Source organism: Fusarium venenatum (genome assembly GCF_020744135.1).
Source record: "Fusarium venenatum strain MPI-CAGE-CH-0201 chromosome Unknown EDB82scaffold_4, whole genome shotgun sequence".
NCBI classification, from domain to species: Eukaryota; Fungi; Ascomycota; class Sordariomycetes; order Hypocreales; family Nectriaceae; genus Fusarium; species Fusarium venenatum.
Window position 1 is genome coordinate 4024956 of NW_027072132.1, and position 15284 is coordinate 4040239.

General features: G+C 48.6%; 3 protein-coding genes across 3 annotated transcripts; 1 reads left to right on the plus strand and 2 right to left on the minus strand.

Annotated features, from left to right (window-relative positions):
• Window positions 1-5692: 5692 nt before the first annotated feature.
• On the minus strand, window positions 5693-8828 carry EDB82DRAFT_514937 (uncharacterized protein). The gene is made up of 5 exons (XM_025738346.2): window positions 8409-8828; window positions 8031-8349; window positions 7803-7982; window positions 6583-7753; window positions 5693-6536 (listed from the first exon to the last, which is right to left on the minus strand). Exons 1-5 carry the CDS (start codon window positions 8571-8573, stop codon window positions 5804-5806), a joined length of 2568 nt encoding a protein of 855 aa, XP_025593116.1. The 5' UTR covers window positions 8574-8828; the 3' UTR covers window positions 5693-5803.
• Window positions 8829-10157: 1329 nt separating this feature from the next.
• On the plus strand, window positions 10158-13394 carry EDB82DRAFT_529855 (Metalloenzyme, LuxS/M16 peptidase-like protein; the record flags this gene model as incomplete). The annotated part of the gene is made up of 3 exons (XM_025738347.1): window positions 10158-10906; window positions 10955-13169; window positions 13218-13394. 3 exons carry the CDS (start codon window positions 10158-10160, stop codon window positions 13392-13394), a joined length of 3141 nt encoding a protein of 1046 aa, XP_025593117.1.
• A 112-nt stretch (window positions 13395-13506) lies between these two features.
• On the minus strand, window positions 13507-15247 carry EDB82DRAFT_514943 (peptidase family M48-domain-containing protein). Its single transcript, XM_025738348.2, has 3 exons — window positions 15185-15247; window positions 14169-15098; window positions 13507-14116 (listed from the first exon to the last, which is right to left on the minus strand). The coding sequence occupies exons 1-3, from the start codon at window positions 15197-15199 to the stop codon at window positions 13670-13672; spliced, it is 1392 nt and encodes a 463-aa protein (XP_025593118.1). The 5' UTR covers window positions 15200-15247; the 3' UTR covers window positions 13507-13669.
• Window positions 15248-15284: the final 37 nt, after the last annotated feature.

Sequence of the window (15284 nt, forward strand, 5' to 3'; positions counted from 1 at the left end):
TGTGGCAGGATATCAAGGCCGCATTAGTTTGTTTAGCTCAGTAGAGCTGGCACCTCTAAGGACGCCGAAAATGCTACTCAGCGATGCTCGTGATGGAATGCGCCAAATCATCCCACACTGACTGATGAATGGAAAACCACGCGGTGGAATCGATTCTGCGGGAGTGCCCGCCCATTGCGCGCCTGCCGCTGCATTCAATGCCGCATAGAACGGGTCAATATGTGATAACGTGCATCTGAGCCGCTAATCTGTGATTGATCCATCAACTCGGCCTTCCTATTGAGGTGCAGATATTCGGATGTCAACCACCGGTTATTGTAACGGATAACTTTCAAGGTCGCAGTAGAGTCCGTCGGCACATTTACGATATCGGGCAACCGATACTTGTTTTGTTTGCATGTATCAATTCTGGTATCGATATCTTTCTTACGGTATGTACAACCCCAGACAGGCATGCAAGCGAGCTTTTTGTCTACAAGGCAACCTTGGACTAACACTTGCGACATAGGTAATGCGCCTAACTCCTCTAATGACTCGAATCGATCCGTATGCCCTTGCTACGCGAGATGAAATTCGCAGTTGACCAACCAAATTTTACCAACATGACCTCGGTGAATTCCTCTTGTAGAGGGGCTCAGGGTCTACGCCTGCTCCTTCGATTGACCCTAGCTGATGGGAAGACGCATTGCTGATAGGTTCGTGACGGCAGGCTTCCGGTAAATAGATTGCTTCCAGCATTCAACAAGTCTACTTCGAATAAACAGACCATCTACAGAACACGACGCCAACCAGCCTAACGGGTCAAACATCCGGTAAGGTCATCCGAAAGCTTTGCGCCCAGGAGAACAAGATGTAGAGGGCCAGATGGTGAACAATTTCAAGCGCGAGGCCTCTTTGGGTTGTTGCAGATAATACAACGCTTGGGCCAGCTGCTGCTGCAAATCAATGATGTGCAGCAAGGGGGTTCTTGTGATTGCCATGGGGAAGGTCAAGAGATATACCGGTAGAGAGTTGTATCTCTGTGACGACTCAATAATCATGGTGCAAGCCGCGTCACTTCTATAGCTACCCCAATGCCGGCATTGAACAAACAATACCGCTGATGATACGACTGTCAAACATAGCATTATCACAGCCAATCCCATCCCGCGGGCTGATCCTAGATCGTCAACGCGTTAGATTGAAACCCAAGGCACCGTTTTTCGCTAGTGTCCGTATCACTCGACGGGGTCAGGAATTGGATGGTCGAGAGCCTATAGCTCATCGACAAAGTACACACAGGCACTTCTTGGCTCAAGAAGAATGCGCAATCAGCAGCATCGGGCAGTGATGAGCTGAATTACGTGGCGGGTCTATGCGGCAATCCCATCTCAGCGAAACAGAGAAATCATGGAAACATGCAAAGTAGCATGACCACAGAGGCTTGAATTAACAGAAGCCACAATTTTATGGTCTCTTCTGTGTCGTGATTCCTGGCAACTTGGTTTCGAAACATCAGCAATTTGCGGACCCAATCCAGCGGGAACCCGCTGTCGTCTCATCCAGATTAAATTCGAGTGATGTTGAATCAAACATTTAATTGCGACATGCGCCTAAGCGTTTACGAGCTTGAAAACTATCGAAACACACGAATCAACACCCACGGACGACCCAACGGCCACTGTTGGTGGTCATACCTTGTCTCGAACCCTCAGGGACCAATAACCCCTACCTCATATCCTTAGGGTTGTCAGGGTGTTGTCTGTACGTACAGTATTGATACATACTTAGCCTTCTAGAATCCTTCTCATAGGCCCTGGCTTGAGATCCCTGGCGGGAATGACTTTGACATCTTTTTAGGTGTTGGCTGCCTACTGACTGTTGAACTAGTATTTGGGGCGTGCGCTGTCAGCAAGCACCAGTGTGGCTGGATATCAGCGGCCTGATCTGTTGGTAGCTACAGGCAGTTTGATTATCTTCATTACACAGGCCCACATTCATGCTGGGTCGAAATCCTTCCTTCCAGCAGCTGTGAAGGCACATTGATGGTATTGTCGTACAGAACTATGCGTTGTACAGCCGCAGAGCATCACCAGGCAATGACCAGTCAGTTACATTGCTTCACAGGAAGGTATAGTACCAATGCGAGGTGTCATTGTCTGCCGGGCTTTTAGCCATATCCGACATTATCATAAATCATACCGTCTGACAGGCTTGGCTGCTATCTGGAAGAGCATTGTACCTACTGCTGGAACGCCAACGGGGCTGGCTCATGCATGGTGAAGCAAAGAAATCGGTCATCGGCACAAGGCACTTCAACCAGTATTAAGATTTCAATATCACAGTTTGCATATTCTACAAATTTTAGGCACAGTCATTGTATATTTACAGACGTTCTCTGTATTATTTGAACCTCAATTGTAGACGCTGCACCCTTCAGCCTTGTCGATCTCACCGAATCTACACGGCCTTCTAGGCACCTACGGCACAGCATTCGAGATACAAGCTACCTACTCAGCCGTCTGATCAGCTGGCAATGTGCTGTATGTAGGCTGACGAGCGCAACCTTGGTCTCTTGTAGTGATGAACACCGGTTCAAGGGTGCCCCTCTGAGTGGTGTCTTTTGTCTCATTTGCTCAGCAAGCTGAGTAGGTGGTTGCGTTGGCAGGTTGTTGATAAAGGGTGTTGTCGTGTGTAAGCCAGTGGTATAGGGCCTTTTTATTAAAGGCTATGTACGGAATCACTAGTTCTGGCTCGGGCCGGTCCCATGTGTTGTCTTACATGGTGACAGATCACTTTGCTGGCAAATGTGTCACCCTGCTTCGAATCGTCAGTTCGAGGATGTCAGTATGGGTGTTTGCGAAGCCAGCATCTCGCATGCCCGTTCCTGGAGAGGTGCATACGGCGCGGCACGACGGACAAAGACAAGATCGGAAGGGCGTGTCCGGCGCCGTGTCCACGGTATGTACGGTATGTGCATCGTGTAAGAGGACAACCTCGAATTACGGTTGATACATCGACTTTCTTAGAGGTGACGTGACTTTGTATGCATGTGCGTGCTTCGAGTTGCTACTAAATCTCGCTCCCATCGCCCGCTGTTCTTGCATCATGAGGCCAAACGATGCAGATGAGTATCAAATTGATGAGCCACAGCGTCGAGCCTCTCGAAGCTGAGTGGTTATCACGATTCAAGGTGGTACTGATCTCACCTTGTGCGAGGACAAACGGTATCAACTCGAATAACCTGTTGGCTGATACTAGTTTTTTGTTTGTCCGTTTAAAACGAGATGCAGGTGAGTTATCGCCGACATATCTCGGCAGTGTTCTACGTGGTCATTCTCCATGCCTTGTGATGCAATCGAGCACATGTTGTTGGGTTTTATGAGTGCTCAACTCAGTCTCACCACCACAGACAGTCACCTCTGACTGTACTTGCATGCCACGTCAACTATCAAGCGACTACGTTAGTTTATCAGTGTCATCTAATGTTGGAGGCTAGTTTCGCAAGCATTGAATGATCCGCCACTAGTGCACCTTAGCACAAAGGAGGCTGTTTTACAGTGACAGTCCGGATGTACAGTACACACGTACAAGATTGCACTTGACCCTACAGTCTAGTACGGCACAAATTGGACGGCGCAGGATCAACCCCTATCTGCCAACCGGAAGGAAACACAATCACTCTATGTGAGGATTCGGCACTTAGTCTAATTTGTTTGACGATGGCAGGGCATGATCAGTGCACTGGATTAATCTCCCACAAGCTTACGATACAGGGGGATCACAGCATCACTCGCATATCCATTTGGTCACGTTTTCTCCATGGTCATGTCTCAGGAAAACTCTATTGACTTCTCTTGTTCGCCGCGTGAAGCTCTGCTTGCTCAAACCAAGCGTGGCTGAGATTGGGCAGTAGGGTTTTCCCTACCACGAAGACCTGGCAAATCTGAAACGGCAAATTCGGTTCCGAGAGGCTGGTCCTAGTGCGGGGGTGGACCTTGTAGGTACATGATTCCGTTGGGATGACAGCGGACTTAGATCTATTTTGGTAGTGGCTCAGTACCTTGGCTTGGGGGCCATCCAGGACAGCAAACGAGTTACTACAACAGGTTTCGAGGAAGGATGGGAAATACTCATGGATATCCCGGGCTTCAACGGGGAGCTCGGAATATCGAAGGAAGAAGAAAAACACTTGGTCGAAGCTATGACCGACCTTGATAGCACCACCGGAGGTTCTGGAAGACTTCCGGACAGAATAGAGAGACCCACGATCAAGAGCTCAGGCCCCATCTCATCTATCTATCATATGCTGAGACGAAACCAGATGCCCTAGAGAGACTCTGAGGGAGATGGAAGGGGCCTCATCGGGGGCGTCCAACTATGAAATTCCCGTGCTAGCCCAACAGGCATAATCTTGAGCTTTTCAAGATTCTGCCTTGAATCCTTTGGGACCTGTGCGACATTCTTCTGGTGCTTATGCCATTTGTTCTGGAAGCTGTTTCAACCAGCTAACTGCCAATGCCCACTATTGCATACTATGCTATGCTCGCTACGTGGGCCATCTTACGGCCTCTGCTCTGTCTAGTTGCTGCGGCGAGTATACTATTCATGGACGCAAACCCTTCTCTCTCTGCTTGGCTGTGCATCGTGTTTCATTTTATGCTTACTCGGCATCAAACCTACGCACAATATTCTTCAAAGGCCATCGAATAACGACCAACACAATAGTTTTGGCATGAATTTCCCTCGTCAATCACATCTCACGAGAGACTGTTGGACGGGATTTTTACCTTGCCTCTTCGGTCAGTTAAGTTTACGATGTGTTGGCACAACACAGCATAACACAGACACAGGGAAGGACCTGGGATAGAAACGCGCAATCTCTTCCTTCTCCTGCGAGTGCCAGTCTGCAACATACGGTCAGTCCGCTTCTCTCTGATGAAGCATCCTACAGCTGCTGCAACGTCGGTATACCAACGTTGACTGGTTCCCCGGGCCTCGGTGTGTCTTGGGAGAAACATATATGCAGGTTCCTTGGCGCTTCTTGATGCAGGACTTGCTTGTTGTCATGCCTAAAACATGGGAGACATCCTCTCACGCACAAAAAGACCCCGGACAACAGAGGCTAAGAATATGACGTTGTGAAGCGAGATCAAAAAAGAAAGAAAGAAAAGGCTCGGCTGCTGCCTCATGCTGTGTGACATGTCTGCCTCGCTGCAAGTTACTGGTCGATCAGCTCAGCATGGTACGATAGACTCGGCCGATGTGTACAGGCAGCATTCCTTGCGTGTGACCATAGAGGAGGTAAAGTGAGTAAGAATAAGAATGGCGGAAGTGACTTGTGGTATGTGATATGTTGTGTTGAGATAGGTCATCATGAGAAGTCATATGTTCATTGTGAAAGTCCTAAATCTTTAGATCCCGTCTCGTATTATAATCCGTTGAAACTGTTGGACGTTTCTAATATGTTGGTCAGTTTGTTGAGGTGATACATCTTGAGACAGTGTGTCATCTCACGAGTAGTAGGAAATAATATCCTTTGTGACTCTCGATACTTTCATTATGCTGTGGAGTCTTGAACTGTTAGCATGTTGGAAGTTTCTTTCTTCTCAAACTTGGCCAATATGAAGTATAGGGTAAATTCAACCCAACGACATCGTTATTATGAACACAAATGGTATCATACACCATTGGATTTGGTAATTAATAAATGAATGAATGATAGATTTGCTTGGTTCTGAGTGTGACTTGATGCCCTTTTCTTTGGGGTTTGGGTTCTTTATGACGTGACAAAGGTAAATGAAGTCTTCTATGTAAACTATTATTACCGTTCAGCCACAGGATCAGGCTTGGATTGAATCTCCCGAATCGTATCCCTAGTTCGTGGATTCGCCTCAAAGCTAGCCTCGATGAGGTCAATGACTTCTGAAGCGGAAAAGTAAAGACTCAATTCGCTCTCAAACCAGAGATATCGGACCTCATTAAGATTACTTTGAAGTACTTCGCTCAAGTACTTGAGACGAAGCCAGCTGGGCGCATACTGAGCTGTTTGAGGAACCTCACCATCTGCACTTGCAGTACCCGTTAAAACGCTGGGCAGGAAGAGGTCATCGAGTTCTGTTGCAGTAGCAATGACCTTGGCTATATTGTAGGCCTCGTCCTGACCAATGGATGACATCTCAAGGACGTCTGTGATCAGCTTCGTTGCGACAGCATCAGCCAGGGAACCTAAAGCCTGTGTCCAAACTGAACGAGCCAGAATGGATTTCCAGACAGATGCCATCGCGCGAATGCGACCCGTTGCCAACTCTACGCAAGACTCCATTTCATCCTGCTGCATCAGACTTTGAGCTCCACCGAGGAAATCGCGAAGGATGGTTTTCTGGATGTTCATCTCGTTGGCGTAACTGCGATTAGCAAAGCTTTGTAGGCTCTTGATGTCGTTTTCAAGTCGCAGCATATTCCGGGCTCTGGGAGTCAGGTCTTCGCGCTTCTTCCACGCATCAGCAAACTCAGAGAGCCGCTCTGCCAGATACATAGCGTCGTTGTATAAGAACCTGTTTCGAGTCAGTAATGCCTTCGACAGACTGTAAATATTCTTACATGTTGCCCCCTTCGCTGAGAGAGTAGTAGTATGGTGAGATGGCCCTGAACAAGGCCAAGGCGAACGTGGGTAAACCGAAGAGCCCAGGGGCTGTGGCTGCAACTGGCGCATATTCAACATCGTCTCTTGTCAATGTAGCACCATCCTCCAGAATAGCGTAAATGAGCTCGAGAACTGGCTCGGGCATGGACGAAACGCTGTAAGTTTCTTTCAAAATAAGCTCTCGAGTTTCTTCTTGAGCCTGCGGAATCTTGCTTCTTGCTGCTGGGGCTTTCTCTGGTTCTTGGGCAGTGTCTTCATCACCCCAACCCCAAGCGGCAGCACTGTCGTCCTCATCGTCCTTCTCGGCTGTTTGCTTTGTGTCTTGAGCTTCAACAGTGGTGTCTTCCTCATCCCAACCCCACGCATCTGCGCCGTCGTCTTCATCGGCCTTGGTAGAACCCAGCCCCTTCGTCGAAGGTTTGCTCTCGTCCTTAGCCTGTTCGTTATCTTCCTCCCATGCATCGCCCCAGTCAGCACCCCAGTCAGCCGTTTCGGCAGTTGCGCCAGCCCCTCCTGGTGTCTTGGTAATCTTTTTACCTTCTGCGATTGATACCATCTGCTTCTCAACCTTTTCGACCTGTTTGGACTCGCCAATGCCGTCAAGTAACTTGGATCGAACAGAATCCAGAGTTGTCTCTCGGCATTTCCCTAGCCATATTGCCGGTGCATTATCAACCCAATTCTGTAGATCCGCAAAACCGGTATATCCATTATCAGTGAGGGATTGACAAAACGCCTGGGCCCTTTTGATCATGGCCTGGAAGTTGTCCATTTCCTTGAGCGATGAGGGCACAGCTGGAATCAACCATTCTCCAATGAGTTTGGGTATTACGTCGGCCATCATGAAGTTGCCAAGTGGTGGTAGAAGAGTAGAGGGCAGTTTTCGAGCGAGGAAAGCGAATGTTGTTTCCAAGTCAGCAAGAAGGGCATCGACTGATCTTGATGCTTCGCCAGATAGTTTGAGAACATCCCCGTCTGCCTGTATCGAAGGAAAAGTGTCGTTCCTGATATCCATGCGAGGAGATATGATAGCAGCATCTACATTTCGCCATAGCTGCTCCATACGCTCGTCGACCTCTTTGTAGGCCTGGAGACCAATTACAGCGTCAGTAAGATTCACTTGCTCGTCTAAGACTTATTAGTAGTAGTACTTTATAGTATATCGCTAGTATCATACCCTCAATAACGTCGTACACAGCAAATTGGCGAGTCTCGATATCGGCATGGATTAGTGTCTTCCAAATATGATCAAAAACCTCATGGATAGCAGATTTAAGCTCGAAACTCCGCAGATCCAACAGCTTCATTACTCGGCAAGACTTGCTGACACCTATTTGATCGATCGCTTCCCATGATTCTGTTTAATGGTCAATAACATATCGGGCTGAAAACTGTGGCGACATACTCTCGAGGAGTCGCAGCGAATCTATGATGCGATGTTCATTCTTAGCAACCTCGACCTCACTTAAGAGCTGATGAACGCTCTTAATACTTTGCAATACACCGTGAAGCTGCTGGCTATACTGAACTTCTCGGTTGAGAAACTCTGCCTTCTCTTCTGCATCTTGCACAGCTTCTCCAGATACATCGGGAGCCTCAGATTGGCGTTCAATCTCGTTGGCCATCGCTTTTGAGCGGAAAATATCTTCCTGTAAGGTCTTTGAATTCCGTACCCATGAATCGACATCTTGTTTTGTCTCTTGGTTGATGGTGTGTAGCTCGGCCTGTGGGCGTCGTGAGCATCATAGTTGATGGCTATTCGTTTGTAACGGAATCATATTACCTCCAGCCCTTGCTTGGCTTCTGCCAGAGCCTGGATCGCAGGTTGCAGGTCGGTTTCGGAAACAGGAGGAAGAACCGATATATCGTCGGGGAAGCGGCCTTCGAGTGAAAAGGCAACGAGAGCGTCGCTCAATTGGCGCGAGGCGTTTTCTGTTGTCGCGGCCATTGTTCGAGGTTGATCGGGATGTCTTTGGGAGAATGGGTTGAGTGGTGAAGCTATACGTGTATAGTATGCGTAGTGCGATAGCTTCTGAAATATCGGCGATACTGTCTTTGTTTTTTATTTGTTTGTCCGTCCCTTGTAGATGAACCAATCATTTGAACTAAATTTCAAGGTGGACCATCAATATTCGCATGGTTGGTTTGAGTGCGATCATGAGCTGTTGTTGGTGGTGTTTGTCGCAAGTTGCAGGAGCAGATCAGCCACATGGAAGCTGGCAAGTTTCCAGTGCCGTCATGACAGCACTACAGCATCCTTCCCTTTCCCAATGTGTGGTACGCACCTGCCACTTTCCTACAGCGTGGCTTGCGTATTGGTCCAAGCGCTTAGCGGCTGTATAGCCAATCAATAGCGAATGTAGTCCATCTTTGGTGAGTGCCTACCACATTGTTCTTGAAGCCCACCTTTGGTTGCATTGTTCTTATAAACATGAATGGGAAGGATGCATATTAAAGGATCGTGCCTGCCGGAATTGGGAATGCAAGATAGCCGTCTGGCCTGTGCTTGTGTTGCTTCCAAGAGGTCATACTTTCATGTGTAAGGAAGGCAGTGACCATCACATGTGGTATTATAGGCATGTTTGTTGTCACCATGTTTGTGTGCTTATTACTATACTTGCCTATATAATGTCCTCCCTCGTCACTCGGAATCTCGTCAATTCTTCTCCAGTTCTTCTCCCTATACACGTCGTCAAGCTGACCTTGTGGTTGTTGATTACACCGAGAGCAAGCGCTGTGCTGCCTTGATAGCGGGGTAATTTTTACGGAAGGTCCATTCTCAGCGGAATTGATTGGACCCCTCTTCGTGCAGCTCGTCGTTGGGCTTTCTCTTGCTCTCACTTGCAGCAACACTACTACATTCATTACCAACCGCAACAATTCTTCGAAGGTGAGTAAAAGTATCTTGTTGTATCTGGACGCTGACTGCATTCACATTGTGTCACGCACTCTGGTCAACTTCTGCCTTGTTTGCCTTGTTTCTTCATCCTGTTCCCTCTTTCTTCCTCAGTCACTTTTCCATGGCGGGGTCTTTCTCTCTTCGTTGGGTGTAACAACTCTATACGAGAAGAAGTATATCAAAGCAACTTTGCCCACTCCCCTTCAGGAAGTCTCTCGAAATCCTTGTCATTTCTATTCGTTTGGTGCAGCTCATGCCAAGCTTTCTATAGCTTCAGGCTGTCTTTGAATCCGACTTGGGAACAATCATTATAGTCAAAGTCCTTAGTCGTGATGTCACCCAAACCTTTCCCTTCACAATATGTCGTTGCCGTGATAGTTGCTCTGCTTAGTATTGCCGCTTATTTGCTCACATCGAGCTTTCCTCTTGCAGCCACAAGTGTTGAGTCAGTTGTGCTTTCCATTTTTGTTTTGTTTGTTATACCTTCCTTTTGCATGGGCTTTATATGTCTTGCCCCATCACCCTCAAAATTAATTTCTTCTCCATGCAAACAATTTCTCATCTACATTATTGCCTTCGGATACTGACTTAGAAAGTTCACTTTGGAGCCTTACAGGCCTTAAGTACTTCAAGATGTCGACACAATCACATTTCCGAAAGATTCAAAGCTTCAAGACGGATTATGCTCCCTGCATAATCACTCAATATGTATCAGAACGCAGTGGTATGCAAGTTGTTGTTGCCGATCGAAAGGGCCCCAAGCTCAACGGCTATTTCACCCTAGCCACTGAGATCTTTGATGATTCAGGTGCTCCCCATACCCTCGAGCATCTCGTCTTCATGGGTTCCAAGAGCTACCAGTACAAGGGCCTGCTCGACAAGCTGTCTTCTCGAGCCTACTCCCACACCAACGCTTGGACTGCCACAGATCACACAGCGTACACGCTCGAAACCGCCGGCTGGGATGGTTTCGCTCAAATCCTTCCCGTCTATCTCGAACATGTCATCTTGCCTACCATCACAGATGAGGGTATTGTGACCGAAGTCTGGCACATTGACGGCGAAGGCAACGATGCTGGAGTTGTCTATTCCGAGATGCAAGCTGTTCAATTTCGCAGTTCTGAAATCATGGACCTCAAGGCTCGTCGTCTTCTCTACCCCGAGAATGTTGGTTTCCGCTACGAGACCGGTGGAATGACCGATGCCCTCCGGGTTCTCACCCCTGAACGGATTCGACAATTCCACCGAGATATGTATCAGCCACGAAACCTGTGTCTGGTTCTTGTCGGAGAGGTCAACCAGGATGAACTTCTTCAGATTCTTGACAAGTTTGAAGAATCCATCAAGGATGATATTCCTTCTCTCGATACCCCATTTCAAAGGTAAGTCATTTGCAAATTGTGAAATATACCTTTACTAACCGTTTGTAGACCCTGGATTGACTCTGCTTCGCCTCCGAAGATTAATGAAACAAAGATCGTTACCGCCGAGTTTCCCGAGGAGGACGAGTCTGTTGGTGAGATTCTCGTTGGCTTCTTTGGTCCCGATTGTATCGACCTTATCAACTCTTCTGCCCTGAATGTTCTCCTCACATATCTATGTGGCTCTTCTGTCTCTATTCTAGAGAATGTCATGGTTGAGAAGGAGGAGCTTGCGAGTTCGGTATCTTACTGGACGGACCCTCGACCTAACTCGGTAATCTGGCTGCAGCCGACAGGTGTTGCTACTGAGAAGCTCGAGTTTGTCGAAAAGCGACTCATCGAGCTACTCAAGGAAGTTGCCTCCAAACCCATTGACATGGAATATATGAGGGAGTGCATCCGTCGTGAGAGGCGCCAGGTCAAGTACCATGCTGAGACATCCGAGTCTTTCTACGCAACAAACATCATCACTGACTACCTTTTCGGTAAGCGAGATGGATCTACGCTTGCGGATCTACAAAACCTGGAGGAGTATGATGTTTTGGAGAAGTGGTCAGACAAGCAATGGCGAGATTTCCTTAGCCAGTGGATGGCTGATGCCCCCCATATCTCTATTCTCGGCAAACCTTCCAACGAGCTCGCTACTAAGATGAAGAAGGACGAAGAAGCTCGCATTGCTAAGCGTAAGGAAGACCTGGGCCCTGATGGTCTCGAGAAACTTGCCAAGCGTCTTGAAGAGGCCAAGAAGAAGAATGACGAACCCATCCCTGCCCAAGTCGTGGATCGTTGGAGCGTTCCCGGTACCGACTCTATCCACTTCATCGAGTCGGATACTGCCCGCTCTGGACATGCCCGTTCAGTTGGCCTGGGCAGCGGATCTGCACAGAAGCGCATCGACGGTGCAATCCAAGGCAAGCTTCCACTTTTCATTCAATTTGAGGATGTTCCTACCAACTTTGTCCACATCTCTATTCACATTGGTACCTCTCAGGTGCCCAATGAGCTTAAGCCTTTGATGCCCATCTTTAGCGACAACTTCTTCAACACGCACATCATGCGTGATGGTAAGCAGGTTGGCTTCGAGCAGGTCGTTATGGAGCTTGAGAGAGACACTATTAGTTACGCCCTCAACTCCGCTCGATACCTCGGCGATCCTGACGGCATCATGATTCAATTCCAGGTCGAGCCTGAGAAATACGCTGCAGCAGTCGAATGGATCCGTACCATGATGTTCGACTCTATCTTCGACCCTCAGCGTCTCAAGGCTAGCGTCACTAAGGCTCTGGCTGATATTCCTGAGTCCAAACGTGATGGCAAGTCCATGGCCAGCGAGGTCAGCGCTGCCTTCCACATGGAGAAGTCATCGCTGGCTGTGGCTAAGCGTGTGCTTGTTCGTGCGGTGTACTTGAAGAGACTCAAGAAGCTTCTTGAGAAGGAGCCCGAAAAGGTTGTCGGCTGGTTCAACACGATCCGAGACTCACTCTTCACCTTCCAGAACCTCCGTTTCCTGGTCACGGCCAATCTTGCCACTCTCCCTGACCCCTTGACTACCTGGGATACACTTTCCAAGTCTCTGACCGTATCCGAGAACATGATCGATATTCCTAAGCCCGTGAGCCTTCTCAACGATGAAGGTCGTAACCCTGGTTCGGTCGGCGCAGTCATCGTCCCCATGACCACCCTTGAGAGTTCTTACTCTGTTTCAACAGCACAGGGCATGGCCTCATATACCGATCCCCGCCTTGCCTCCATTATGGTTGCTATTGGCTACCTAGAAGCTGCTGAAGGCCCTCTTTGGAACGCGGTTCGAGGTGCTGGTTACGCGTACGGCGTTTACTTCTCCAGGGATATCAACTCTGGTATCATCTCGTACAACGTGTACCGCTCACCCGACGCCTACAAGGCCATCAAAGCCTCCAAGGAGGCCATCAGCAAGATCGCTGACGGTTCCGTTGAGATTGATCATCACCTACTTGAAGGTACCATCAGCCAGATCGTTGTCATGTTTGCTGATGAGCAATCTACTATGCCTAGTGCTGCTCAGCAAAACTTCGTGCAAGGCGTGGTGCGTGGTCTGCCCAAGGATTGGGACAAGGAAGTACTACGACGTGTGCGAGATGTCACTGTTGATGAGATCAAGACTGCTCTGCGTGAGACTGTCCTGCCATGTTTCGAACCTGGCAAGAGCAACATCGTTGTCACTGCCGCCAAGATTATGCAAGAGGTTTGTTTTCTGCACATTTGGTTTTTGACTCGTACTAACTTACCGCAGGGCATGGAGGCATCGTTCAAGGAAATGGGCTACAAGGTCCAAACACATGAGCTCAGCTACTTCCATGATGACTATGGTCTGAAGCCTGAGGATGGTGAGGAAGAAGAATCGTCTGAGGAAGATGAGGAATTAGAAGGTTCAGAGGGGTCATACGATTCTGATGAATCCGATGATTAGATTACGAGTAAAATGAATCAAGGTAAATGGCGCTCAGGTAGACTTGAGTTCCTCAAGAACATATCGGTAGCAATGCCAGAATTAGAAGCGAAACGATGCGACAAAAAGCAACCAGTTCTTGTATTATACACTGAGTCTGGATCTATACTGTGTCTAAGGGTGGCCAATCCTTTCTAGATAACCAACTCCTCCCGGCCATTTTTCCAAACTAACGGTCTTTTGATTTAAAGCCATTATGAAATCCCTTCTAAATGTTGCGCTCCTTTTTTCTAGGTTTACAACTCGTCGCGCCCACTAGCCTTGACGACACCCTCCTTCTCGTTATCGAGAGACTTGTCAGTGACGCCCTCGGTAACACCCTCGGACCCCTTCCAGCCAAGGGCGTTGAGTCGCTCAGACAAGTGAGGGTGAGAGAAGTGGTAGCTGGCATACATCCAGTCGGCATCCATAGTGCTAAGGTTCTGGATCTGGAGCTTGAGGAGGGAGCGGGCAAGCTGCTCGGGGTAACCAAGCCCCTTGGCAAAAGCATCGGCCTGGAACTCGAACTTGCGACTGACAATGTGCATAAGCAGATTGATGACGAGATCCATGGGGGCAAGAGCATCGGAGAAGAGGATGAATCCGATAATAATGGGATGCTCTTTGAGGAAACCGAAAGATGAGTACAGAGAGTGGTTGTTGATGAAGACAGAGAAGAGAAGGAAGATGTAGAAAGAGTGAGCCTAAACTATTGTCAGTTTGTGTAATTGATCCATCGAAATTTCATATACTCACCTGAGAGATACCGAAGAGACTGGTAGTATGGCCAAGCTTCCAGTGACCCAACTCGTGCGCAAGAACGGCGACGACCTCATCGGGCTCGCTCTTCTCAATCAGAGTATCGTAGATCACAATGTGCTTCTTCCAGGGAAGACCAAAGAAATAGGCGTTTGAGTGGGCGCTTCGCTTGCTTCCATCGATGACGTAGAGCTCGTGCAGGGGGAACTTGAGGCTCGCGGCAAGAGATTCAACCTTGGTCTTGAGCTCACCGTCCTCGAGAGGAGATAACTTGTTGAACAGGGGCAGGATAGCAACAGGGTAGATGGTGATCATGAAGACCTGGAGAGCAATGACGAAGAGCCACAGGTAGTAGAAGAACTGGTTGCCCGTCTTCTGGATGATCTTGAGGAAACCGGCGAGGAAAGGAGGCGCGAGGACCAAGGTGAGAGCCTGGGTCTTGACCAAATCAGTGATAAAGAGCTTGGGCGTCTGCTTGTTGAAACCGAACTTCTCCTCAAGCACAAATGTCTGGTAGATCGAGGAGGGGAGACGAAGAAGCTGGCTAATGACGGTAAAGGTCAAGACGAAGACAATGGTGTGGCTGATCTCGCCGGTGAAGCGCGCAGGCGCCCATTTGAGAAGAAGATCACCAGTCCAGGACCAAAGCTTGGGGAGGACATCGAAGTGCATAAATGCGAGATTCTGAACCTGAGAGTAGAGACCATTGACGATTTCGAACTTTGCCTTGGCGCGGCCATAGGCCTGCGACTTGTCAAAGACTTCCTGGGAGACTTCCTTGGAGAGGACGGCGGGGGGACTAGTTTTCTGGAGGACGCGGTATTGACGGAGAGTGAGGAACGATTCGAAGAGATATTGGCCGACTGAGAAGCCCATGATGAGCTTCTTCCATGGGAAAAGCGGGCGATCGAGGAAGCGCGCGAGGCGCTGTGAGAAGTTAGCATCCACTGATTATTAAAAGCACAGCACATCATGTAGAGCGCTTTGTATAGTATCTGAAAATGCCAACATACCTGAAGGAAATCCATGGTTGCGGTGTTGTTGATGAACCGTATACCTTGGATTGTAGTTGTAAGATGGAAGCTATGCGACCCCCGTTGCGCGGCTTATCAA